Source organism: Bos mutus, chromosome 5, assembly GCF_027580195.1.
Source record: "Bos mutus isolate GX-2022 chromosome 5, NWIPB_WYAK_1.1, whole genome shotgun sequence".
In the NCBI taxonomy this organism is placed as follows: domain Eukaryota; kingdom Metazoa; phylum Chordata; class Mammalia; order Artiodactyla; family Bovidae; genus Bos; species Bos mutus.
Genome location: NC_091621.1, coordinates 23,397,066 through 23,422,719, shown reverse-complemented (window position 1 = coordinate 23,422,719; position 25,654 = coordinate 23,397,066). Strand labels below are relative to the sequence as shown.

The 25,654-nt window shown below is 40.1% G+C and overlaps 1 protein-coding gene across 10 annotated transcripts in view; it reads right to left on the bottom strand.

The window, feature by feature from the left end:
• Positions 1-25,654, bottom strand: part of TBC1D30 (TBC1 domain family member 30) — a 291,603-nt gene that overhangs the window by 262,851 nt on the left and 3,098 nt on the right. For 3 of the 10 annotated variants that reach the window (XR_011464193.1, XR_011464192.1, XR_011464194.1), the window contains exons 1-2: positions 10,375-11,192; positions 5,828-5,992 (exon numbers count right to left, since the gene is read on the bottom strand). Coding sequence is in view for 6 of the 10 variants with exons in the window: in XM_070370532.1 (XP_070226633.1) it covers positions 5,828-5,992; positions 10,375-10,786 (577 nt within the window). In the remaining 4 variants the exon portion in view is untranslated. Of the gene's footprint in view, positions 1-5,827; positions 5,993-10,374; positions 11,195-17,668; positions 18,095-25,654 lie in introns of those variants that run through there. The other 7 variants (XM_070370534.1, XM_070370536.1, XM_070370535.1 and 4 more) reach the window with 6 other exon arrangements.

The following is a 25,654-nucleotide window of genomic DNA, read 5'->3' as shown; positions in this document are numbered from 1 at the left end:
CCACCTGAGCTACCAGGGAAGCCCTAACACCTTCTTACATACATATAAAAAAGGATTGACTGATTCTCAGTAAGCCTGTGACCCAACTAAGTCAAGGAAAGTGAACTATGGGACTTTCTGGAATTATGGAAAAAGATCTGTTCTTTTGATAAGTTTGCTGTGTTGGAGCTGCTGTTGGTCATTTGGGTATTATCTAATACAGAGGAAAGCACAGCTAAGAGATGAAGACATATTTTTAAATATGCTCTTTGAGCACGTGTATCTGATTTAGCTACACCTGAAGGCACAGCCCTGGACTTTTAATTAGGTAAGTCCATCAGTTTCCAATATTGCTTAAATAATGAGTTTCTGTACCCACAACTGAAAGGAGATTCATCACTGCCATGAGATGGTAACAACAACAAAAAAATGGTAGACTGAAATATAGTGCATTAATCATTCAAAATTATGTTTATGAATAATTTATGACAATGGCACCAGTTTACGGAATGTCACACGAAAAAGGCAGAATACAGAAATATTATACAGTACACTGATTTTGGAAAAACTTCATATTAAAAACTTCATATTTTTATTCAAATAGAATAAAAATTCAAAAATTTAAGAGACCATCTTTAGAAAATTATTTTTTCCTTTTTTTTCACACTTCTGTATTTTCCAAAGTTCCTTTAATTTATTTAAACAGTTTTTATTGAGATATAATTGACATACCATAAAATATTCACCCTTTTCAACTGTACAGTTTAATGATTTTTAGTATATTCACAAAATTGTGTACTATCTAACAGCACAACATTTTCATCACTCCAACAAAAAAGCCTTGCCATCGGCAGTCACTTCCTGTTCTCCCAAACTGCCAGCCTTAGCAATGACTAATTTATTTTCTATTTCTATGGATCTGTCTATTCTGAACATTTCAAATGGAATCATAAAGTATGTGGACTTTTGTGTCTGCTTCTTTCACTAAGCATGTTTTCAAGGGTCATCCATGTTGTAACATGAATTAGTAACTTCATTCCTGTTTATGGCTGAATAATATTCCAACATATGGGTTTATCACATTTGGTTATCCATTCATCCACTAACTAACATTTGCATTGTTTCCACTTTGGGGCTATGATAAAAAAAAAAAAAAAAAGTTGCTATGAACATTCATGTACCAATTTTCATGGGGATATACATCTCCAGTTCTGTTGGGGAAATACCTGGGAGTAGATAGATGGTTGAGTGCATTACTTTTATAATTTTTTAAAAAGCAAAGGGAATTGCTTCTTAATGGAAATGTTGAATGTCAGTGACACCAAGGTTAGGGTCACACAAATTCCTTCTCTTGCCAGAGACGACAAGGTACTACTGCAGAGAAGATAACCACAGACAGAGAAGAACAATGACCACTCCTACTTGACAAAAGTCTCTACCAGGCATTTATGATAGCAAGATTTAATTATAATAATCATAATAATCAAGATGCCAGGGCTGACGCACTAATAAAATGAATCTCTAAGCTGCCTAAAATTCCTGTACTTACTGACCAGGCTAAAAATAAAGACAATATTTCCAAGACTCTCCTGGTGGTCCAGTAGTTAAGAATCCACTTTGCAATGCAGGGGACATAGGTTCAATTCCTATTCTGAGAATGAAGATCCCACATGTCACAGCAACTAACTGAACCAGCTACAACTACTGAAACGGCCACAGCGGCTGAACCCACACACCACAACTAGAGAGCCATGTGCCGCAGCTACTGAAGTCCACATGCCACAGCTAGGGGGTCCGTACCCTGCAATGAAAGACCTGCATGACGTAACAAAGATCCTGTGTGCCACAGCTAAGACCCAGTGCTGCCAAATAAGTAAATAAATAGAGTGATTCTTTAAAAAAAGAAAACACTGTTTTCATATATATGCTTTTCATAGTTTTCCGGTTTTCACCAGATTTTATCACTGGAGTGATAGCACCTTTCACAAATTCAACCAGCATAATTTAAACATTTAATGCACCAATGCAAAAAACTGTAGAACTAGGCAAGGCCGATCACTAAGGTGGCCTCCCTTCTGCTTTCAGGAAAAATAGTCAAACCATGGGATAAGCAAACTGCTTAAAAATCTGAACATCAGAGTCAAACTCCTGGCCAAATAGTCATCTTATTCTTCCCATCATCTTAATGTCTTTGGGTGGATTTTCCTGCACACCACATGCATTTGTTCCATAATCCACCTGGCCAAGAAAAGATATTTTATATCACATGAAAACAATGCTAAAGCAGTATTTCTAATAAACCTGAAACTCTATATTACATGCTTTGCATGTTAAAAATTTCTTATTGCTCCAACAGTAATCCAGTATCAATCTAGTGGCTAAGAAAAAAAGTAGAACACTCTTATGTCACAATTTATGGTATAAAGAGTGAATTTTTAGGATATCTATCTTCAAATTCCATCTCAGCCACTAGACAAATTACTTAAACTTTCTGAATCTCAATTTCCCAATAAAATGTGCATAAAAACAATAAAATGTGCCTAAATGGGCTTTCCAGGTGTCTCAGTGGTAAAGAATCTGCCTGCCACGACACAGGAGAAACAGATTTGATACCTGGGTCAGGAAGATCCCCTGGAGGAGGAAACGGCAACCCACTCCAGTATTCTTACCTGGAGAACCCCCTGGACAGAGGAGCCTTGGAGGGCTACAATCCATGGGGTCACAAAGAGTCAGACATGACTAAGCACACATGCAAAGATAATATACTTTCAGAATTGCTACGAGAGATAAAACCAACAGTTTGGCATAAAACACATACTTATGAATAATAACTGCTGCTACTATTCTTATTATTAATTATATCATTAATATTAAAGTGCTTATACTATGGTTACCTTTAGATGACTGGTAAAATATAAGGGAAAAATCTGCTGTTCTGGAAGGCAAATACTGATCCTGCTCTTATTCTCACCCCAATGTGAAAATAAAGGGATGTTACCATAAGACTTGGTGTAGAAAATCAAAAAGTCTAAGTGCTTGTGTTAGAAATAAAAATGGTCTAGTCATTTTGGCTCATAATCCATACCTATGATTATTTCAAAATTAATATATCCCCTTTCATGTATCAACAGGAAAAACCCATTTTAATAAAAGATTTAAATTGTTTTATTCTATGGCATGTTGCTGCTGCTGCTGCGAAAGTCATGTCCAACTCTGTGCAACCCCATGGACTGCAGCCTACCAGGCTTCTCCGTCCGTGGGATTCTCCAGGCAAGAACACTGCAGTGGGTTGCCATTTCCTTCTCCAATGCATGAAAGTGGAAAGTGAAAGTGAAAGTGAAGTCGCTCAGTCGTGTCCAACTCTTAGCGATCCCATGGACTGCAGCCTACCAGGCTCCTCCATCCATGGGATTTTGCAGGAAACAGTACTGGAGTGGGGTGCCATTGCCTTCTCCCCTATGGCATGTTATGAAAGGGAAAAAACCACTTATGGAAAGAATCATAAGCACTGAATCTATATGGAGAGAAAAATAGGGATTATCTGGACTCCTGCACATTAAATATAAACAATGCTGTATTTGAATGAATCACTGACAGTCACTACTAAAATGAAAGTTCAGTGACTAATTATATACATCTATTTATCTGTTATTAGCTAACTTTGAGGAAAGAGGACAAATGTACAACTACTGAACTCAGGCATTCAGTCACTAAACACCAAATCTCTGCTGCTGCTGCTGCTGCTGCTGCTGCTGCTAAGTCACTTCAGTCGTGTCCAAGTCTGTGTGACCCCATAGATGGCAGCCCATCAGGCTCCCCCGTCCCTGGGATTCTCCAGGCAAGAATACTGGAGTGGGTTGCCATTTCCAAATCTCTATAGAGTTCTCTAAATAACCACTTAGTCAAATTTCTAACAATGTCTACATCATAATGCTGTATCATGCGATAAGAATAATTCTGAGACATTGTTATTTCTTAATTCAACAAAAATACTCTATTAGTTCCATCTAATAGAGTCTAATTAGCTAAGTGAGAATTTAAATCCCAGGAAAGGAGCCATTATGCCCCACATTCTCTGAAATGTAAAACCCTAGATTTAAAGAGACAAAAATCTAAAATACATAGGAATGGTGCCTCCGCAAGTTCACAAGTTGAATCACTGGCTTGTGGACATATTTTTCTTAAAAGACATAAAAGCCAGTCCTTTCATCAGTCAAGCAAAGTGAAATTCTAAATGATGATCAGTCCCTGGTGATTAGCAACCCGTGATACTGTGCTGACCTGACCTTCCTTTCTCTCCTAACACTGGCTCCATCACCCACTTACACTTTCCCACACATCCAAATCCATGCATTTACCACTCTGGGTTTTTAACTTCTGGAACAAACAATACTAATGGGAAGACGAAAACAATAGTTGACAAGAGAAAAATCAAGATCAAAACATTTCACCATTAAAAGGGAAAATAATACCTTTTTTACTGAATACCAGTGAATCAACCAGAATCCACGGAAAAATATCAAATACTTATAACACATGAAACTTCTTGTAGATACACATGCATATACAGATAGATATGTACTATATAGTATGTCTATATATGTACATGTATATTTCTGTATCTCTACCCTTCTCCAGCAATTTCAGACAAGTACCTAGCTCTGGAGAAAACCCTCTATGGAATGACATTTTTGCTTCTTGTATGGAGTATTACATCATTATAATAATAAAGCAGTATTCTGTTTAATTAGGTCAAAACCTGCTTCAGTAAACACCATGAATAATAATTTTGGGATAACAGTGATACAATAAAAGGAGAGGAAGCAAACAGTATTTTCTTTTAAATAACAAACATAAGAATGTAATTTAAGCCATTATATTATCTGAAGCTAATCAAACCCTGAAACTTGTTTTACATAAATAGACACATCTTAATTTAGAATTAAAAAAAAAAAAAAACTCTAGGAAGTGTCACTTTACACGCAAAATGTGAGAAGGTAAAGGAACAAAAAGGCAACTTTCACATGCACCTAAAAAGCTGCATTCCATCAAAACACATCACTGTGCCTATATTTACCATACCTGAACATACTGTTCTGCCGTGCTGCATGTTAATAAAAAATACAAAACAAAAATGGGGAAATATTAGCAGAATAAAAAACATAAAACTCTTGCATGGAGAATTTAAAAAACCGATTCATAAGCTTTTATATCTAGTATCTAACATGGATTAGTAATTTAACATTTTGTTTTTAACAAACCATGCATCTCTTGGTTTTGAATGGATTAACCCCCTGACACAATTTAATTTTTAAAATATTTTATCATTTTCAGATTTCAGAGTAAGTTATAAGATCCTGGAGACAAGAGTCTCCTTCTTTTAAGTCAACTGCATAATTCACTTATTAGAGCAACACACAGCGTAAGGAAGCAGAGGCATGACTTCCAGGTTGTGTCTCTGCTGCCATTTTAAAAATAAAGATTTTAGACATTATTTAGCACTAGGCAAAAACAACCATTTTCAAAGGAGAATACTACTTCAAATTTAGAACAATAAAACTAAGTCTGTAACATCAGATATGTATTGGAGTGGCCCAAAAATTCATTCAGGTTTTCCCATTCTATCTTATGGAAAACCCAAGCAAACTTTTGGGCCAAACCAATAATACACACTTAACTGAAAAATATAGGAAACGGTCTGAGTTGTTCTAGAAGGGATAGGCTGAAGGGGTAGGCTTCCGTTTAAAATTTCTCAATACAAATATTCGAAAATATCATGACTACTGATGTAGCTTCACTAACACTCCAGTCCCACAGGGCAGCAGGGCTAACCCCACTGCGCACTTACTTCTCTTCTGAGACACAGCCTGCAGGCACGCCGTCACAATGTCACAGTTCCTCTGTACTTTGTGCACAAGCCTATCTTTCTGCTTCAGCTGCCGAAGTAGCTTTGCTGATTGAATGCCAATCCTGTACTTCAGTTCTCGAAGGATCGTCTCCAGTTCATTCGTGTCTATCAGCAAAAAGGAAAAGAGAGCAATAAATACTCTGAGAGGAATACAAATTCCAAAATGATACTGATCATAAGATAAATCTCTGGAACATCCTTTAAACCAAGTAATCCTGAATTTTCACCCAGAATTACATACACATATTCAGCTGATTCTGATGAAGTAATCATTCAGATGATTCTGATGAAGATGCACTCTGATGAGTGCATCTATTTCCTGCCCTGTCCATGTAAATACTGTAAAATAAACTGTATTCTTGAGGCTACCTGTAACATGTAAGCAAAGAATCTTAAGATATCCAGCTCTGATTGCAAATTTATGTTTCATTGACTCAAAATTGTATCATTAAAGTGCTCAGACGGTAAACTTGCAAGAAAAGAGAAGTTTTTAGTCTGTTAAATCAATGATAAACCTAACAGCTGATAACAACTTTTTAAAGTACTCAGCTTTGTAAATGATCAGTTAAAAGTAGGTAATACTACATTTTCTAATGTAGATACACGCAGTGATGACCATCTTGTTTCAAATACACAGTCTTCCAAGAGCTTGATTATTGGGACAATACTTCACCTCCAAATATGGTAGAAAATAAATTTCCTTCAATCAGATAAATAAAAGATAGTTCACATCCATAAAACTAATACTCTCAACATCAGTTTTTCTACAAAAGAAAAAAGACTTGAGAATCAGAAGCGATCACAACATTTACGTGAATAATCATTACAATTTGGGAGTTTCATTAGTTATACTTAATGTTATCATTAGTCACCATACTGTGACCTGCCAGGCGAGCAAAGCCTTCTACTTGGCATGGCATTGGCGAGGCCCTCATTAGAGGTCGTGTGTGCAGTTTGGATCTACTCATTCTGAAAGAGATTTAGAGAAACTAGAGAGGATCAGAGAGAACAAAAGAAATGTTCAAAAGTAAGAAAAATACTCCAGAGATCAAAGGAAGTGAACTTTGGGGGTCTGAGTAACACAAGTGGAGGGGGGTATTTGCTTTAACAGCTGTCATACTCAGTTGACCTCATTATGAAAAATGCATTTGACCCTGAGTTAAAAAGAACTGCCTTGGGATTAATCAACTATCTGTCTGATCTTAGACAAGGCTGTGCTCCAGGTCTCAAATTATACAAGATTATTCTGGGAAACAAATGTGAATAGCATTTATAAACATTAATATAAAGAGCAATAAAGAATAAGGAATTGCTATGAAGAAGAGAACAAAAGCCCATTATTTCTCTCCTTGAGTTCAAATGTGAGATATAATGAGAAGAACACACTTAGGTTAATTGAAAATACTTGGGTTCTGAGGATGATTAAATATGGAATCAAGCAACAGGAAAACACCACAGACTCTTTAAATCTACATTCCTTCAAATAGAGCAAATTTGAATGTTTAAAGTAGCTCCTTCTAGAAACAAAAGAGGTAGGAATATCATCATCTTGCATTTAAATTACACTTTCCTTCCACAAAAGAGTCATTTTCAGTGACTCTTAAGGTACCTAGAGCTCTATGATTTTTTTTGAATAATATGCACTGTCCAGTATAGGAAAAATCCTCATAGTTGAATTTGAAAACGCGTTTTACAGCAACATCTGCTGGTATATAAATATCCGGAAGATAGAAATAAGGTCTCCTTTATCTTTATATGTCCCACAGCATCAGCCATAGCTCCTAACACAGTGTTAAATAAATGAGGAAAACTGAAGAGATCATCAACTGATCATCATCAATGATCATCATCTCCTCTTTAAGGAACTCCAGTGTATGTAATAATTAAAATAAGCATCCTCAACTTTATGGACATGAGTTTGAGCAAGCTCTGGGAGTTGGTAATAGACAGGGAAGTCTGGTGTGCTTCAGTCCATGGGGTCACAAAGAGTCAGACACAGCTAAGCGACTGAACATTTATTGAGCACTTCATACACATTAACTTACATAAGTGTCACTTCCTCGCTATAAAGCAGTAGTATTTTCTTTTGTTGTAGTGGCTTTACAATATTTGTATTAGATTAAGATATACAGCAAAGCGATCCAGTTATATTTTTTTAGATTCTTTTCCACTAGAGGTTATTACAAGATATAGTTCCCTATGCCATATAGTAAATCTTTGTTGCTTATCTATTTTACATATAGAAGTGTGCATCTGTTAATCCCATACTGCTAATTTATCCATTCCCCCTGGCTTTCCCCTTTGATAATCATAAATTTGTTTTCTATGTCTGTGAGCCTGTTGCTATTTTGTAAATAAATTCATTTGTATTATTTGTTAGATTCCACATATAAGTGATAGTATATATTTGTTTTTCTCTGCCTGACTTATGAAGCAGCAGCATTATTATCCCTATTTGTAGGTAAGGAAAATGAGACTCAGAGAGGTTAAAGAGCTTGCTAGTAAGGAACAGCGAGCGGCAGGATGTTAACTCAAGCTGACTCCAAAGTTCACGCCCTTAATGAAAACACTGAGAAGAGCACCTGGATTTCCTGAGAAACCATTATGGTGCCTCACATAAATAAATGACCCACACATGCTAAATATCTAAATAGGTGCCACAGCAAAATCTCTAATAGAGGGAAAAGAGAATTAACACACAGGTTATCTACTTTATAAGAGAGTCTTAACTGTTTTACGTCAGGAAGGATATTTTTTGATCCTGAAAAAAATCAAATAACCTAATAAGATGTACAATTATTTTAGCAGACAGCAGTTTCCATCACTTGATTCCTCAATCTTAGCACTCTGATGATGTTTATTGATAAAGGTGTGTATCTGTGTGTGTAGGATTGGCATAACATGGCATCATGCTCTTCCTTAGAGAGTCGACTACAAAGAAAGAGGAGATTAGTAGGGAGCTTAAGACTGAGACCTGGGCAAAACTGGCGCTTATAGGTTTTAGGAATGAGTAGGAGAGTGGTCACTCATTGTGATCTGTATTTCCAAAACTGTGACCTCTTTCTTCGTTAAACTTTAGCTTGCCAAATTTCCTCTTCCAAAAGGAAATTACTAATCCACAAAATTCTCTCAGTAATGAAAAGTGAATAACCTTGTGAAAAAAACAAAAAGCCAAATCATAATTCTTCAAAACTGATTCGCTGGATTCTGAAAGAACTATTGCCCTACGGAACTTCTTGGCATAAACAGACACTCTGAGAACAGCCAAATAATTGTATAAAATTAAATGGCATGACTCCAGCTAAAGTCTCAGGCAGGGGGAGGAAGGTGGAAGCCATTTGTAACAATCAACTGGGGGAAAAAAATCTTCAGGGGAAGCCAAAAGAGGAAGCAAAAGCTGTTTACACAGATTTCAGAAAGCAGACAGATTTACTCCATTTCCAGTTTCTTTTCCCCTCTGGTACCAGCTAGACTGATCTTACAAATAGGAGACAGGAGACCACTCCATAGTATTCCTGTTCCTCCCTTTTCTGGTAATTTAGCACAAGGACATTAATTCAAGAAATGTTATGATAGCTTAGCATTTGTATTCCACACCTCACTTCACTTTGTAAATTGAGGTCTGGATATATCTATACAAAAAGATAATTGTAAGTAAGTGTAAGTGCCTGAAAGGCAAGTTGAGGGGGAAAAAATATCTCAATTAGGACAAGACAGCAGTATCAGAGTCTGATAACAAAAGAAACACCAAACTAACCTCTGCCCCCAAAAGTCAAAGGCCATTTTCTGATCGACCTCTTCAACTGAAGTTTCCAGCAGTTAAATGCTATGATAACGACTTTGCTCTAGGGCCCTCCACTAACCCACCACCCAAGGGGGAAAAAATCCACCTAGTGAGCTTCTTGAAATCAGGCGTTTTAAGCAATGGATCTCACACGTTCTGCTTAGAAATTGCATTATTGAATTATTCTGCCTCACTAAATACTATTCAAGTACGTAGCCAAAGAAGGAGGATTAAAAAAAAAAAAAAAAAAGCTTTTTTTCCCCTTCTTAAACCAGCCCCGAGGGTCACCTCTATTCCGCCTGGGGCCCCTCTAGGTAATTTCAGATGGGTAAATCAGAAACTCCAAACCCGTCTTAACAGCTGTTCTGATGAAATTAGAACCTGGACTGCCTCTCGCCTCCGGCCTCTGCAAACACGAGGATGGGGAAGGGGTCGGGGAGTGGGGGAGACCCGTGGCTACCATTCCAACAAGTGATGCTTCACTCGCCGACTCGAGAGGGAATGGGGGGACGTAAGAACTAAGACTAGTTATGAATCCGTGACACCGTGGACAGCCGCGACAGATCAAAGGAGACGCCCTAAACACAGTATCTCCGGGCGCTCGGCCCATCAGCACAGGTGCGCACAGGTGAGCGCCGGCAGACCTGGAGGGGGCTCTGCACAAGGACGCTCCCCGAACACCCCCACCCGCCCCGGCCCTCACCTTTCTGCCGCAGGTACTGCATCTGGTGCCGCGGGCTCGGCCGCTCCTGCAGCTCCTGCAGTACGCGGGAGTCGCCGGCGCCGCCGCGGCCGCCCAGGAACACGTCGGAGCCGGAGGCCTCGGTGGAACTGTCGAGGCTGTCTCGGCGCCGCTGGCGGCCCCGGGGCCCCCGGCCCCCGCCGACCGCCTCCTCCTCCTCGGTGCAGCTGTACAGCTCGGTGAGCAGCCCGCTCACCAGGGACGCCGTGCGGCTGCCTCGTGGCTCGCCAGGCTCCGGGTCCTCCTCGCCCTCCCAGGAGTCCCGGGAGCCCCGCGCTCGCTCCGCCGGGGGAACTCCGCGCCCCGAGTCCTCCGGCCTCGCCTCGGGCTGCGGGCGCCCCGTCCGACCCCCACCGGCGGGCAGGACCTCCATGGCCCCCGGCCCGGCTCCCGCCGCTCCTCCCGCGGTGCCGCGCCAGCCAGTTCCGGGAGGAGGCGCGGCCTCGGCCCCGCAGCCGGTGTCCTGGGCCGGGCGCGGCGCCAGCGGGCTCCGGATCCCCCGGTGCCCGACCTCCCCGGGGCGGGAACCCGCGCCGCAGCTCCTCGGCCCCGGGCGGGGGGGGGAGGGGACGGCCACACCAGTGGATACCTGGGTTCACCTGCCGCAGGTGAGGCCCGCCTGAGCCCGGGAACACTGTCTAAAGAGAGCCAAGGAGCAGGATGTGGCCAGAACGTATCAGGATGAAGCCCTTAGCCCGGAGGGGGAAGGGCGCTCTGGCTGCTGCCGCCTTCACTTGCATGTAAGTGATTAACTCAAAAAGAGGGCAACTCTTGCATCCTATTCAGCCACCAGTAGGAAAAGGTGCCTGGGAGAGTTCCAAACACCCAGCAATAGGCCGAGGCCAGGAGCTCCCTCCTTCACATACTCCTCAAAGCCAGCCCTTCTCACCTTCCCACCTGAGTCGGACACGACTGAGCGACTAAGCACAGAACAAAGGCGTTTCTTAGTTTAGATTCTGACACTAACCTTTCCGAAGATCTGGCATGTACTTGCGATTTAATAACGCTGTAAACTTTTTTCCTTCGGTGAAAGAATTAAGATTAATAAAGATTCTTTCACCTAGATTAAGATCAACTAAATCTCTGGCACAAGACCTAACAGAATGGGGATTTAATAAATGTTACCAGAAGACAAAACTAATTGACGCAGCTGATTCTGTCAGTAAAATAAAAAGTTTACACGATACCCTAGACCTCAATGGAAGAATTGGATGCCCCTCCACTGTAGATATTTTTGTGAATTATTAATTATTGTCAATGTTTTCGTGTGCCAGGGCCTGTTCTGCCTTCTTTGCATGAATCTTCCCATTTAATTCTCACTTTAACCCAATTAAGGAGTAAGCACATTTTGGGGGATGGGGAGCCCGCACTGGGCAGGATGTGGGATCTTAGTTCCCTGAACAGAGATCAAACCTTCACTGCCTGCTTTGGAAACCCAGAATCTTCACTACTGGACCACCAGGGAAATCCCCAGCTTGACATATAACATTATTTTAGTTTCAGGGATACAACATAATGATTTGACATTTGTACATGTTGCAAAATGATCACCACAGTAAAACTAGTTCACATATGTTACCATACAGTTAGAAGGGTAAGAACTATTTGTTCTTCCCCTCACTTTTCAGATGAGAGAGCTGAAGCACAGAGATGCTGAATAACTGGCCATTCACAAAGAGTCAAGTGAATTTTCCTTAAAACTTAGTCTCTGGCTTTCATTATGGATGAATACATATTTCGTTATGGATAAGTATGTATCTGTCTATCTCCTGATACTACTATATTACCTCAGATGACACCACCCTAATGGCAGAAAGCAAAGAAGAACTAAAGAGCCTCTTGATGAAAGTGAAAGAGGAGAGTGAAAAAGTTGGCTTAAAACTCAACATTCAGAAAACTAAGATCATGGTATCTGGTTCCATCACTTCATGTCAAATAGATGGGGAAACAATGGAAACAGTGACAGACTTTATTGTCTTGGGCTCCAAAATCACTGCAGATGGTGACTGCAGCCATGAAATTAAAAGACGCTTGCTCCTTAGAAGAAAAGCTATGACCCACCTAGACAGCATATTAAAAAGCAGAGACATTACTTTGCCCTCAAAGATTCGTCTAGTCATAGCTATGGTTTTTCCAGTAGTCGTGTATGGATGTGAGAGTTGGACTACAAAGAAAGCTGAGTGCCAAAGAATTGATGCTTTTGAACTGTGGTATTGGAGAAGACTCTTGAGAGTCCCTTGGACTGCAAGGAGCTCCAACCGGTCCATCCTAAAGAAAATCAGTCCTGAATATTCATTGGAAGGACTGATGCTGAAGCTGAAACTCCAATACTTTGGTCACCTGATGCGAAGAACCAACTCATTGGAAAAGACCCTGATGCTGGGAGGGATTGAGGGCAGGAGGAGAAGGGGATGACAGAGGATGAGATGGTTGGATGGCATCACTGACTTGATGTACAAGGGTGTGAGCAAGCTCTGGGAGTTGGTGATGGACGGGGAGGCCTGGTGTGCTGCAGTCCATGGGGTCACAAAGAGTCGGACATGACTGAGTGACTGAACTGAACTAATGCTGTTAAATACTTGCATATTTTTTAAAGGAACAACAATGTACCTGGTGAACATTGGGGGTGTTTCATGTTTGTTCAGTACACTTTTTACTTTCCAAGGCACTTGCGTAATAGAGCCTGTAGAAACCCCATGTCCTTTGGACCGCCACCAAGATATATGTAAACATAGAGTGAGAGCAATAAGACTGTTTTAGAAACTGGAATTAATTATAAGGGAAGCAGAAGTTTTATAACTTTAATGTATCCAGAATTTAAAATTGCACTAGAAATAGTATTTTTTGGTTTTCTAACTGTATTAACTACTACTATATCCATTTAACTTTAAAATGTATACAATAGAAGGAATGGAATTATTTGTTATTTTGTTGTTATTTTTGTTTTTTGAGGGTTTTTTTTTTCCTGTTGTCTCCAGCATGGCATTTGAGTCCTGAAATTGTTCCTTCAGATGTCAAACATTGCAACAAGCAAGACTTAAGAAAGAGAAACACTGAAATTGAATTTCTTTCTTAGCTGATTTCCCAGCCTTTCCCAGCCCTTTCTCTCTATCTCCACCTAGTAAGAGAAGTGATAACTAGTAGTCTTCAGCACAGTTTCACATCCGGGGTATCACTATCAGGACCTATAAAGAAACTCAAAGTGGGCTGAAAGGGATGATGAAAGAGGCCAGGAACACAGTATGTCACTGATAGTCAACATTTCTAAATGAATCAGAACTTCAAAATCATCTCCTGTTCCTGAGGAGAGAAAACTGGCAAAATAAAAACTAACAAGGAAAGTAGATTCAAGCTCCTTGCTCTTGTTGGAATGATCTTGGCCCAGATATCCACGTGACTCTTCTCTCACCAGGTCAGGTCTCTGTTTAAATATCATCTTCTCCATGAATCCTTCCTAACTGCTCCATTTAAAATTGCAGCTCTCTACCCGTCAGTATTCCCTTCTTCCCCCTCTTTGTTCTCTTTTTTCCATAGCACTCACCACCTTCCAACATATTATAACATTGATGGATTAATTTTATTCTCTGTCTTCTGCTAGTAAATTATAAGCTCTTGAAAGCAGACAGTTTTGTCTCCTTTGTTCAGCGGTATGGCCACCACTTGGAACAGATGCCAGTGCACTATATGTACTCAATAAATAGGTGTTGAATTAATTAACTGAATGAATAACATGAAAACTAGAGAAAAGATCAACCAATGACCTCCTTTCCTAAAAAAAGTGAATTCCATTAAACAGAATCCTAGAAGAGGTGTTGATGAAAGCAGTCCATTTTTGTACCCCGCCTTTCTGCTTTCCCAGTGAGAGAAAGGCCCGCAATGAGTTCCCTAAAGGTCTGAAGTCAACTAATTGGATATGAGAGAGAACCACTGGCGAGATGGAATATGATTTCAAACTGATCATGACTAATTAATAGATTAAATTAAATTTACTATGGTTGACTATGTTACTAATAATAATTAGCATTTTAATTTGTTTGGAACTTTAGTTTTAATATTTAGATAATTATATTAATTACTTTTACCAGATATAAGGTCTAGTATTGCATTATATTTACAAGAAGCTTAGAAGCATTTTGAACTGTGGTGTTGGAGAAGACTCTTGAGAGTCCCTTAGACTGCAAGGAAATCCAACGAGTACATCCTAAAGGACATCAGTCCTGGGTGTTCATTGGAAAGACTGATGCTGAAACTCCAATACTTTGGCCACCTCGTGCGAAGAGTTGACTCATTGGAAAAGACCCTGATGCTGGGAGGGATTGAGGGCAGGAGGAGAAGGGGATGACAGAGGATGAGATGGCTGGATGGCATCACCGACTCGATGGACATGAGTTTGGGTAAACTCCAGGAGTTGGTGATAGACAGGGAGGCCTGGCGTGCTGTGATTCATGGGGTCCCAAAGAGTCGGACACAACTGAGCAACTGAACTGAACTGAACTGAAGAAGCATCTATCTCAAAGTTGAGTGTAATTTACTATAATCTATAGAATGTAATTTATATAAATCTGTGTACAAGATACAGACTATGAACAGTTAAATTATTTCCAAACCTATATCATAGTCTTGCCAATAACCTTCTGTTCACCTGTCATTTAAAACTACCTTAACAAGGCTCTCAACATTTTTGATATCTTGATAATTTTTTTCAACATGTGCAAACACATAAAGACTAAATCGCTATGATGAAAATTATGATGATTCTTAGAATGGCTGATTTGTAGAATCTAGCAGTTAACCTTTTACTCTAATCCTTCAGGGATTACTCATTTTTGAGTCACAAGAGAAATGTACAGGGTCATTGCCAGGTTTCAGCTTCTCATGGAAGTTCACTCTTGCTCAAAATTAATTGCTGATTACAATTTATTTATATCCTTGGAGTGCAATACAATTTCTGTTTTCAATTTAATAACTATACATGAAGAATCATATTTTTCAATCCAAAAAGCTGAGATAAGAGATAAAAAGAGGATTTCATACTTTAAAAAGACACCAAGCCTTAGACAGACACCTTGGGAAATACATAGTAATACATCAGATCAGATCACATCACATCAGTCACTCAGTCGTGTCCAACTTTTTGCGACCCCATGAATCGCAGCACGCCAGGCCTCCCTGTCCATCACCAACTCCCAGAGTTCACTCAGACTCACTTCTATCGAGTCAGTGATGCCATCCAGCCATCTCATCCTCTGTCGTCCCCTTCTCCTCTTGCCCCCAATCCCTCCCAGCATCAGAGTCTTTTCCAATGAGTCAACTCTTCGCATGAGGTGGCCAAAGTACTGGAGTTTCAGCTTTAGCATCATTCCTTCCAAAGAAATCCCAAGGCTGATCTCCTTCAGAATGGACTGGTTGGATCTCCTTGCAGTCCAAGGGACTCTCAAGAGTCCATACATAGTAGACAGTAGAAAGACATTTAAGTCATAAAATTTGAGTGCTTAGAGGAACTTTGGATATCTCATTTGACTAGTGCTGAAAAATTATTATACTATATTTCAAAGTGACAGACTATAACCTCCCCTCTGCAATAGTTTAAAAAAAAAATGTGACTGCTCAATGCCTATCAGCTGGGAACTGAATCTCTCATCTCTCACCCATATTTAAGTGACATTCCTTGAAAATGAGATGTCTATTGTGCCAGCACTTAGGTAGTCACTGACAAAGGCCAACTAACATCATTTGCCTAAACTGCTTTGTCTAAATCCTTGCTTCGTGCCTCACATGAATGCTTTCTGATGGATGTAAACACATCATACAAAGATCTTCACACTTTGAGCCTGTTCCTACATGTCTATCCCTTTGCCTCCACCCCAGACCTCCCCTTCTCCAATCTCCCAGTCATTTTCCTCCCAACGTGATGAACAGCCTGCAGAGGCCATTCATCATTGCCATTGAGTCCATGAATATTCTAACTTCAGATCACTTCTTTCTACATAAACTGGATGGTCAAGTGCACCACCCAAAGCTCTGCTCATTAAAAGGTTTTCTCTCATCACTGTCATTCAAGGCCAAGGCCAACCCAAGTGAGGCTGTAGCGCAACCATCACCCACCCATATACCAAGCTGTTTTATCCTTAAACCAAGCTCATGCTTTCTCCTCCTCTTTCAGCTGATCTTTAGTCCCACAGGTGTGAGCCGAGATAGGAGTACAGGGTAACCATAATGAGTGATATGGAAGTTTGCACTATCTCTTCATGCACTTGTTTGTGCTCTTATTCATGCTTAGTTCGAGATGTACCATTTCATCTTATGTAGAACTACTGCTGAGGCTTCCCTGGTGACTCAGTCGGTATAGAATCCACCTGCAATGTGGGAGACCTGGGTTCAATCCCTGGGTTTGGAAGAGCTGCTGGAGGACAGCATGGCAACCCACTCCAGTATTCTTGCCTAGAGAATCTCATGGACAGAGGAGCCTGGCGGGCTACAGTCCACGGGGTTGCAAAGAGCTGGACGTAACTGAGAAACTAAGCACGGCACAGCAGCAGAACTACTGCTGATGCTGACCAACTCTATGACTTGAGGATCCTAGAGAACCCAACTGGTGATGGATAGCTCAGGAAGCATCATCATTTAGTGCCTCATGGCCAAGAGTCCCATTTCAGTACATTAGGAGCTGTTTTTCAAAAGATGTGTAATTCCTGCTATAGGTAGCATAACTTTGCTCCAAAGTCCCAGGAGTCTGCATTGTGATCTTCCTATTGGAGTGTGCTTCACATTGCATCTTTTCTCATCACTGATACCTGGAGTACCAGTCTGCCAGAATGTATGGCCCAAACGTGCACCACGAGTTGAAACTGCCACCAGGAGAAGATTGCAAGATATGACCTCTGCAGTTATACAGATCTGCATTATCAGCAAGTCCCCAGGCTTGGTTTAACATTTTGTTGTCATCAACTTGAAATTACTAAAAATATTTTTTTTGAACTTGTGTTTTGTCAGTGAAGTGCCATGGGACAATGGAAGATGTGCATAAACAGTGGAGATAAACCAGGATTGGGGGTAGAGCAGGCAGTAGCCAAGCACCAAGAAATTGTCATACCCTGTCTCCAGGCAGGCCAGAGAGCCTCAGGGCCCACAGGTGAACAGGCAGAGACCAGAGCCCAGGCTGGTGGCAGCAACAGTGGAGAGAACAGTGGAAAAGCAGCAGCCAGCAGCAGGAGGAAAGGAAGATTTTCTACTTAAAACTGATACTGAGACCTACTGTAAGGGTAGAGCTTGCCCATCTGTTCCCCAACGATGTTTGCCAGATCTCTTGAGGTCCAGGACAGGAACTGCCAGCTTTCAGGCAACATACTTTGTCAATAAATCACTATAAAATAAAAGCACACATGTGGATATTGAAATGAAGCATATCAGAAAATTATTAGACTTCTTCAAAGAGTTTAGAGTCTCTGGTTTAGAAAACTTCTACAATGTGGCAAATCAAATATCCACGAGCTTAGAGAGAAATTAAATTTAAAGATCATTGCATGGAGACTTCCCTGGTGATGCAAGAATCTGCCTGCCAGTGCAGGGGACACAGGTCCCTGAAATCCTTGGTCAGGGAAGATTCCACATGTCATTGAGCAACTGAGCCACAACTGCTGAAGTTCACGTGCCTAGAGCCCGTGTTCCACAAGAGAGGCCACTGCAATGAGAAGATGAGAAGACAGCATACCATAAACAGAAGCCCATTCACCACAACTAGAGTAGCCCCTGCTTGCTGCAACTAGGGAAAGCCCACATGCAGCAACAAAGACCCATAACAGCCAAAAATAGTTAATTAATTTATTTTTTAAAAAGATCATTGCACTGGGTGGAAAAGAACACTATTTTCATATGTAGCTCTGGATAAATTAGTTATTAATGATGAAAACAACTTAAAATTTTACTTTTTTCTTATAATTGAAGGTATAGTGGTAAAATGCATATACAGGCACTTATATAAAAACTTGAAGCCACCTGAGGTTTCTTGTATACCCTTCACAAGTCATAGGAAATGTCAGAGGAAATATTACAATGTAACTATTACACCAGTTATAACTTTACAATTGCAAAATTATAAAAATGTATGACTTACATTTAAAATTAAATTCATATCTAAATAAAACTGATCTGTAGAAATAATTGTTTTTATAAAAATTATTCCACAGTCATTAGCTCTACCTGTGCTAAAATTTGTGTTTTGAAATAATCTGTCAAAAATTTATACCACTGTTATACACTCTATAGAGTACCCTTAAAAGCTCCAGTATCAGTTATATTAGAAGAAATATCCTCCTTAAAATTAAAAATTATCAAAAATTATTTGCAATTCAGGCATTTGCTCAGAGCCACTGAGATTGCTTTTAGTTATATCAATTGAAAAATGACATTGTTAAAAATACACATTTTGAAGGCCTATGAAATGAATTTGTAGGGAAGCAAGCCAGAAAAATTATATCATCAATCAAGATATCACATTAATAAATTATTATTGTATTATATAAATTATAACACCAAAAAATGTTTGCCGTTTGTAAGATTAGTGTTATTTATTCATATTTCACTATAACCCCTACTGTATTTTGTAAGCAATTCAATATTTCTTAATGAAAATCTTTGTATCTTATCATCCTCAGTGGCACTTTTTTCCTGTTATTTTAACAAAAAGCCCCACAGATTGTGTTAGCAGCCATGTCTGCTACAGAGTGCTTTTCTGCTCCAGCGTGTATGCTCCAGCCACTCAGTCATGTCCGACTCTTTGTGACCCCATGGATGGAAGACTGCCAGGCTCCTCTGTCCATGGGATTTTCCAGGCAAGAATACTGGAGTGGGTTGCCATTTCCTACTCCAGGGGATCTTCCTGACCAGGGATTGAACCCACGTCTCTTGCATCTCCTGCATCTGTAGGTGGATTCTTTACTGCTGTGCCACCTGGGAAGCCCTATCTGCTCCAGCCTCTACCCAAATCTGGTATCCTTTCCTGTCACCCTGCATACGGGCTAGAGTAATACTCCTAGATAGAATGGGTTGTGTATGAATACCAAAAGGCCTACCAAGCAATGTGCCTTCCCTCCTTTCTTTTTTTTCAGCAAGAAGTGGAAGAAGCAGTGATTTGTTTTTACTTTGGAGGCAATGTCCTGACACAACCCTGGACCCTTAAGATCCTTTACTGAGTGCCGAGTCCCTGAATTTTCATAGAGTCTCTCTCCTATCCTCAAGAGCTGTGTCACATGAAAGATTCCAGCCTGTTATCTGCCTCTTGTTCATCTTACCTGATCAGCATGATATCATCAATGTAATGGATGGATAGATGTTCCACAGGCTGCCCAAATCTGTTTAAACTCTATTATGACATATGGTTATAATAGGTGTTTTAATACCCTGATGGGCTAATTTATTCATCTTGTCATTTATTATCTCTTTTTACTAACTGATTTTTCTTTTGGTTATGGGTCACATTCTCCTTTTGAGGGGCCCTGTGTAGTAGTTATTTTTTATTGGATCTAGGCCATTGTAAATTTTATATTTTGTGTCTAGATTTTGTAGCCTTCCCTTAAAGAGTATGGGGCCTTGTGTTGGCATGCAAGTTGTTTCTTGCAGATCAGATTGGTATTTTGAGACTTGTATTCTAACTTCCTTATTGTAGGCATACAGTACTTTTTCATTCATGATAGTTTAGCTCTGTTACAAAAGTGTAACCTTTCTGTGTTCTCCACTGAATGCTCCTTGTGATCAAGAAAGACTTTCCCTTCTGGATGGTTGGATCGCAAACATTTCCAACTCCTCTCAGAATTATTACATCTCCCTGGTCATTCATTGCCTTAGGTTGTACTGCCTTCACCCAAGGCATGCACATCTTAGTGTTCAACAAAGTCTCACAAGGATATCTTTGCAGATTTATATATCTTTGCACCTACATATGGAGAAGGCAATGGCACCCCACTCCAGTACTCTTGCCTGGAAAATCCCATGAATGGAGGAGCCTGGTGGGCTGCAGTCCATGGGGTCACTAAGAGTCAGACACGACTGAGCGACTTCCCTTTCACTTTTCACTTTCATGCATTGGAGAAGGAAATGGCAACCCACTCCAGTGTTCTTGCCTGGAGAATCCCAGGGACAGGGGAGCCTGGTGGGCTGCCGTCTATGGGGTTGCTAAGAGTCGGACACGACTGAAGCAACTTAGCAGCAGCAGCACCTACATAGCTTCCTCCTCTTTGGAACGTTGCCCCAAATTCTAGCTATTTCAGCCCCCCTCAACTGAACCTTTCTCCTTTCAATTCAACTTTATTCTACATGTTATCCCTTTTCTGGCTCCCTGGTTCAGAATGTGCCTCCCCATTGAAAACTGGGGCAATTGTTTATTTTCCTTCACACATAGATTACAGTCTTGCACTGACTCTTGTCCATTGTGTGAAAATATACATTTTGTCCTGTTTTCTACTTGTTCAGAGCAGGAGGGTTAATCTGGCCCTGTTTCTCTTTCATGGCCAGAGGCTAGAATTTTGAGGTTATTAAAAGTGAAACAGGTTATGATAAAAGATGGTGTTGTACCTAAAAAATTTTATGGTAATTTTTCAGTAGCTGGATTTTATACATTTTGGTTTAAACTCTTGGGGAAAATGACAAAATGAATAAGTATAACTTTTTTATCAAAATAATTTATGAAAAATTAATTAAAGTGATAGGAAAATGCTTTCTTAAAAGTGGTAAGTCATGGGACTTCCTAGTGGTCCAGTGGTTAAGAAACTGCCTTCCAGGGCTTCCCTGGTGGCTCAGTAGTAAAGAATCTACCTGCTAATGCGAAAGACATGGGTTCTATCCCTGGTTCAGGAAGATTCCCACATGCCACCGTGCAACTGAGCCCATGTGCCACAGGTATTAAGCCTGTGCTTTAGAGCCTGGGAATCACAACTACTGAGCCATTGAGCTGCAGCTACTGAGGCCCACACACCCTAAAGCCTATGCTCAGCAAAAAGAGAAGTCACTGCAATGAAAAGCCACCACACAGCAACTAGAAAGTAGCCCCCCACTCACCACAACTAGAGAAAAGCCCACGTGGCACCGAAGACCCAGCACAGCCAATAAATAAATAAGTAAATAAAGTTATTTAAAAAAAAAAGAAATTTCTACCCTCCAATGCAGGGGACAAGGGTTGAATACCTGTTGGGGGATCTAGGAACCCACTTGCCGTGGGGCAATGAAGCCTATGTGCCACAACTAAGAGCTAACAGCAAAAATAAATAAATAATTTTGTTTTTTAAAGTGGTAAGTCAAGTTCATAACCAGACACCAAATAATATTACATATTCTGTTCAGGATGTGACAAATACTGATCAGTTGTCAATTATTGTGCACTACTCTTCTAATAGACTTCCCTGGTGGCTCAGACAGTAAAGCGTCTGTCTACAATGCGGGAGACCCGGGTTCGATCCCTGGGTTGGGAAGATCCCCTGGAGAAGGAAATGGCAATCCATTCTAGGACTATTGCCTGGAAAATCCCATGGACAGAGGAGCTTGGTAGGCTACAGTCCATGGGGTTGCTTCTAATAGGAAACCCTGTTAATAATTTTTAATTTTTTTAGCCAACTGAAAACATTTATGAAACTTCAAAGTGGGACAAGATTTGGGCTATTTTAACATGCAATTGAGCAACATTTACAATCAGTCATATGTCAGCACAGCTATTACCACGATTAAGCCAAAAGGCTGCAGGCTCTTTAAATACAACTTTACAGAATAGGAGCCATGCAAAACTCATTAGCTTATTTTTGTGAAAGGAAAGGCTGCCTTCAAAGTACTTGACATTGTTAACTACTTCAATAATGTGAAACAGCTGTGTATTTTATTTTCAGGTTCAACTACTATATGGAATATTTTAAACACATATACCATTGGGAATTTTTCTTTGAAGAGTCTAAGTATAGTAAAAGGTCTGTGATTTACAAAGGTTTTCAACCCTTACAACATAAGACTCAACGAAAATGGACTCTAAAGTGTATTTGCAATGATAAAAGACAAACCAGAATACCCAGGAGATGTAATAACATTATTCAACCCATTGGTAAAACTCAATTTTAATTGCAATTTTAGAAAGATATTTTGGAATGCTTCAATGAAACAACTGATAAATTATAGACTCCTGATGTGGACGTATATAATAGTAGGTACCTTCTTTCATCATCCTTAGATTTATTGATTTAAAGCATTGAGATAAAATTGAGATTAAAAATTAATGAATATGAAATCAAAATGATAAAGATGAGTGAGAAAATCAAGCAAAATTATTTTGACACTGACAAGTGAGTAGTGATAATTTGTTTTCAGATCGTAACAAAGACAGTAACTCATTAAGAGGAAGAGACAAACTGCAAATAAATAGGCTCTTGAATCATTTGATAATCAATTGGTAAGGAGAAGTGAATCATATAAATTCATTTTAAAATATTTAAATTTTTTTCTGATTTGACCTCAAACTAATATCAATGAAGATGATCTAAACTCAAAATAGGTGATTACAATGAGTGCACTGATCACTAAATTAGTGCTGTCAATTCAAAGAATATCTAAGATTAGTAACTGTGCAAGAAAATTTGAAATGCTCATGTAAAATATTTGATGGAACTTCTGAAATTTCATACACACATACACACACGCACACAAACAACGAACTACGAAGATGAAAAGATTTTGTCTGAGGTATTAATGAAAAACAAATACTGATAACCATGCTAGAGAAAAAATAAATTATCTTTGTATTATCTCTATAGAAAATATTACAAACCGTTGTCATATGAAGAGTCACTTAAAGACTCCATAAAAATTGGGGGGAAAGCTTGGAGAGAAATGTCTGACAGTTAACTAATAAAATATTTCATTATTTAAAATTTTTGCATTATTCATAATATTTTTCAACTTTTAGTAATTTATAATATTACAATTTCTTTTCTCAGTCTGGTGTTAGTTGCTCAGTTGTGTCTGACTCTTTGTGACCCCACGAGGGGACACACTGTAGGCCGCCAGCCTCTGTCCATGGGATTCTCCAGGCAAGAATACTGAAGTGGATTGCCATTCCCTTCTCCAGAGGATCTTCCCAACCCAGGGATCAAACCTGGGGCTCCTATATTGCAGGCAGATTCTTTATTGTCTGAGCGACAGGGAAGTCCCTTTATTTATTTTCTCAGTCTAAATACTAACTTTTGTATTTATAATTGCTATTCTTTTGCTTAAGGAGCCCCCCAAATTGTATATAAGCTTCAGGTCATATAAAATCTGTTTTTGCCTCTGTCATCATCATCTTCTCCATCTAACTGATTTACCTTTATGCATTCTTGTCCTCTTCTAGTCTGTACACCATACCACAGCCAAAAGGATCTTATAAAAATGTATGTATGACTATTTTTCTCCTCTACTCTTCCAGTGATTTCCCTTTAGCCTTAGGCTAAAGACCAAAATCTTTAACATAGGGTCTGGACCCTGCCTACCTCTCCCTCTCCTCTCTGCCTCAGCTGCAACCATGCTGGCTTCTTTAAGTTATTTGAATGCACATCCTTAGAGCCTTTGCACATGCTGAAGTCCATGTCTAGGAAACTTTCTCTGTGTGCGTGTGTGTGTGTGTGTGTGTGTGTGCACCCTCACTCATTCGAGTCCGACTCTTTGAAACACCATGGACTGTAGCCCACAAGGCTCCTCTGTCCATGGAATTTTTCAGGCAAGAATACTGGACCAGGTTGCCATTTCCTCCTCCAGGGGATCTTCCCAATCCAGGGATCAAATAACATTTCTTTTGCCTCCTGCATTGGCAGCCAGATTCTTTACCACTACCACCACTACCTGGGAAGCCTAGGAGGCATTCTACCACCAACTATTCTATTAACATATTACCTTCTTTAAACTTCAGACTGTCATTCAAAGTTACTTCCTCAGGATATCTTAGATCAGTAAAACTCCATTCAAAAAATTAAGATCACGGCATATGCTCCCATCATTTCATGGCAAATAGGTGGGGAAACAATAGAAACAGTGACAGACTTTATTTTGGGGGGGCTCCAAAATCACTGCAGACGGTGACTGCAGACATGAAATAAAAAGATGCTTGCTCCTTGGAAGAAAAGCTATGACCAACCTAGACAGAGTATTAAAAAGCAGAGATATTACTTTGCTAACAAAGGTCCGTCTAGTCAAAGCTATGGTTTTTCCAGTAGTCATGTATGGATGTGAGAGTTGGACAATAAAGCAAGCTGAGTGCCAAAGAATTGATGCTTTTGAAGTGTGGTCTTGGAGAAGACTCTTGAAAGTCCCTTGGACTAGAAGGAGATCAAACCAGTCAATCCTAAAGGAAATCAGTCCTGAATATTCATTGGAAGGACTAATGCTCAAGCTGACGCTCCAATACTTTGGCCACCTGATGTGAAGAACTGACTCATATGAAAAGACCCTGATGCTGGAAAAGACTGAAGGCAGGAGGTGAAGGGGACAACAGAGGATGAGATGGTTGGATGGCATCACCGACTCAATGGACATGAGTGTGAGCAAGCTCCTGGAGTTGGTGACAGACAGCGAAGCCTGGTGTGCTGCAGTCCATAGGGCTGCAGAGTCAGACACGACTGAGTGACAACTGAACTGAACTACCCGCTTAAATGCTCATCACATTCTACTTTTCCTTCATAGCATGTGTCCCTATTTGCAATTACATACTTTTAAGATTGTTACACTGTGTGTTTCTCTCCTGTATGTGCATGCTCAGTCATATCCAACTCGTCATGACCCTATGGACTGTAGCCCTACAGACTCCTCTGTCCGTGGGATTTTCCTAGTAAGAATACTGCAGTGAGTTGCCATTTCCTTCTCCAGGGGATCTTCCCGACCCAGGGATCAAATCCGAGTCTCCCGTGTCTCCTGCCTTAGCAAGGTGGATTCTTTACCACTGAACCACCTGGCAAGCCCCAAATTTCTCTGCCACTAAATTGCAAATTCCATGAAAGAGGGAGTGTGTCTTCAGCATGAGCCTAACATTTGGAACAAAGCTCGTGTCTAATTATACAATCTCTGGCCTCAAATAATTTACAATCTACTTTCAAAACAAAAACAGTGATAAAATTTTACAATTTGGAGCATTGGTGCAGATAGATTATTTTTATTTGCGCAGAAAGTCTTACTGGAAGCCTTGAAATCTGAATACATAAGGGTTAGTTTTTCCATCAGGGTGCAAATTAGCCAAGCTTGA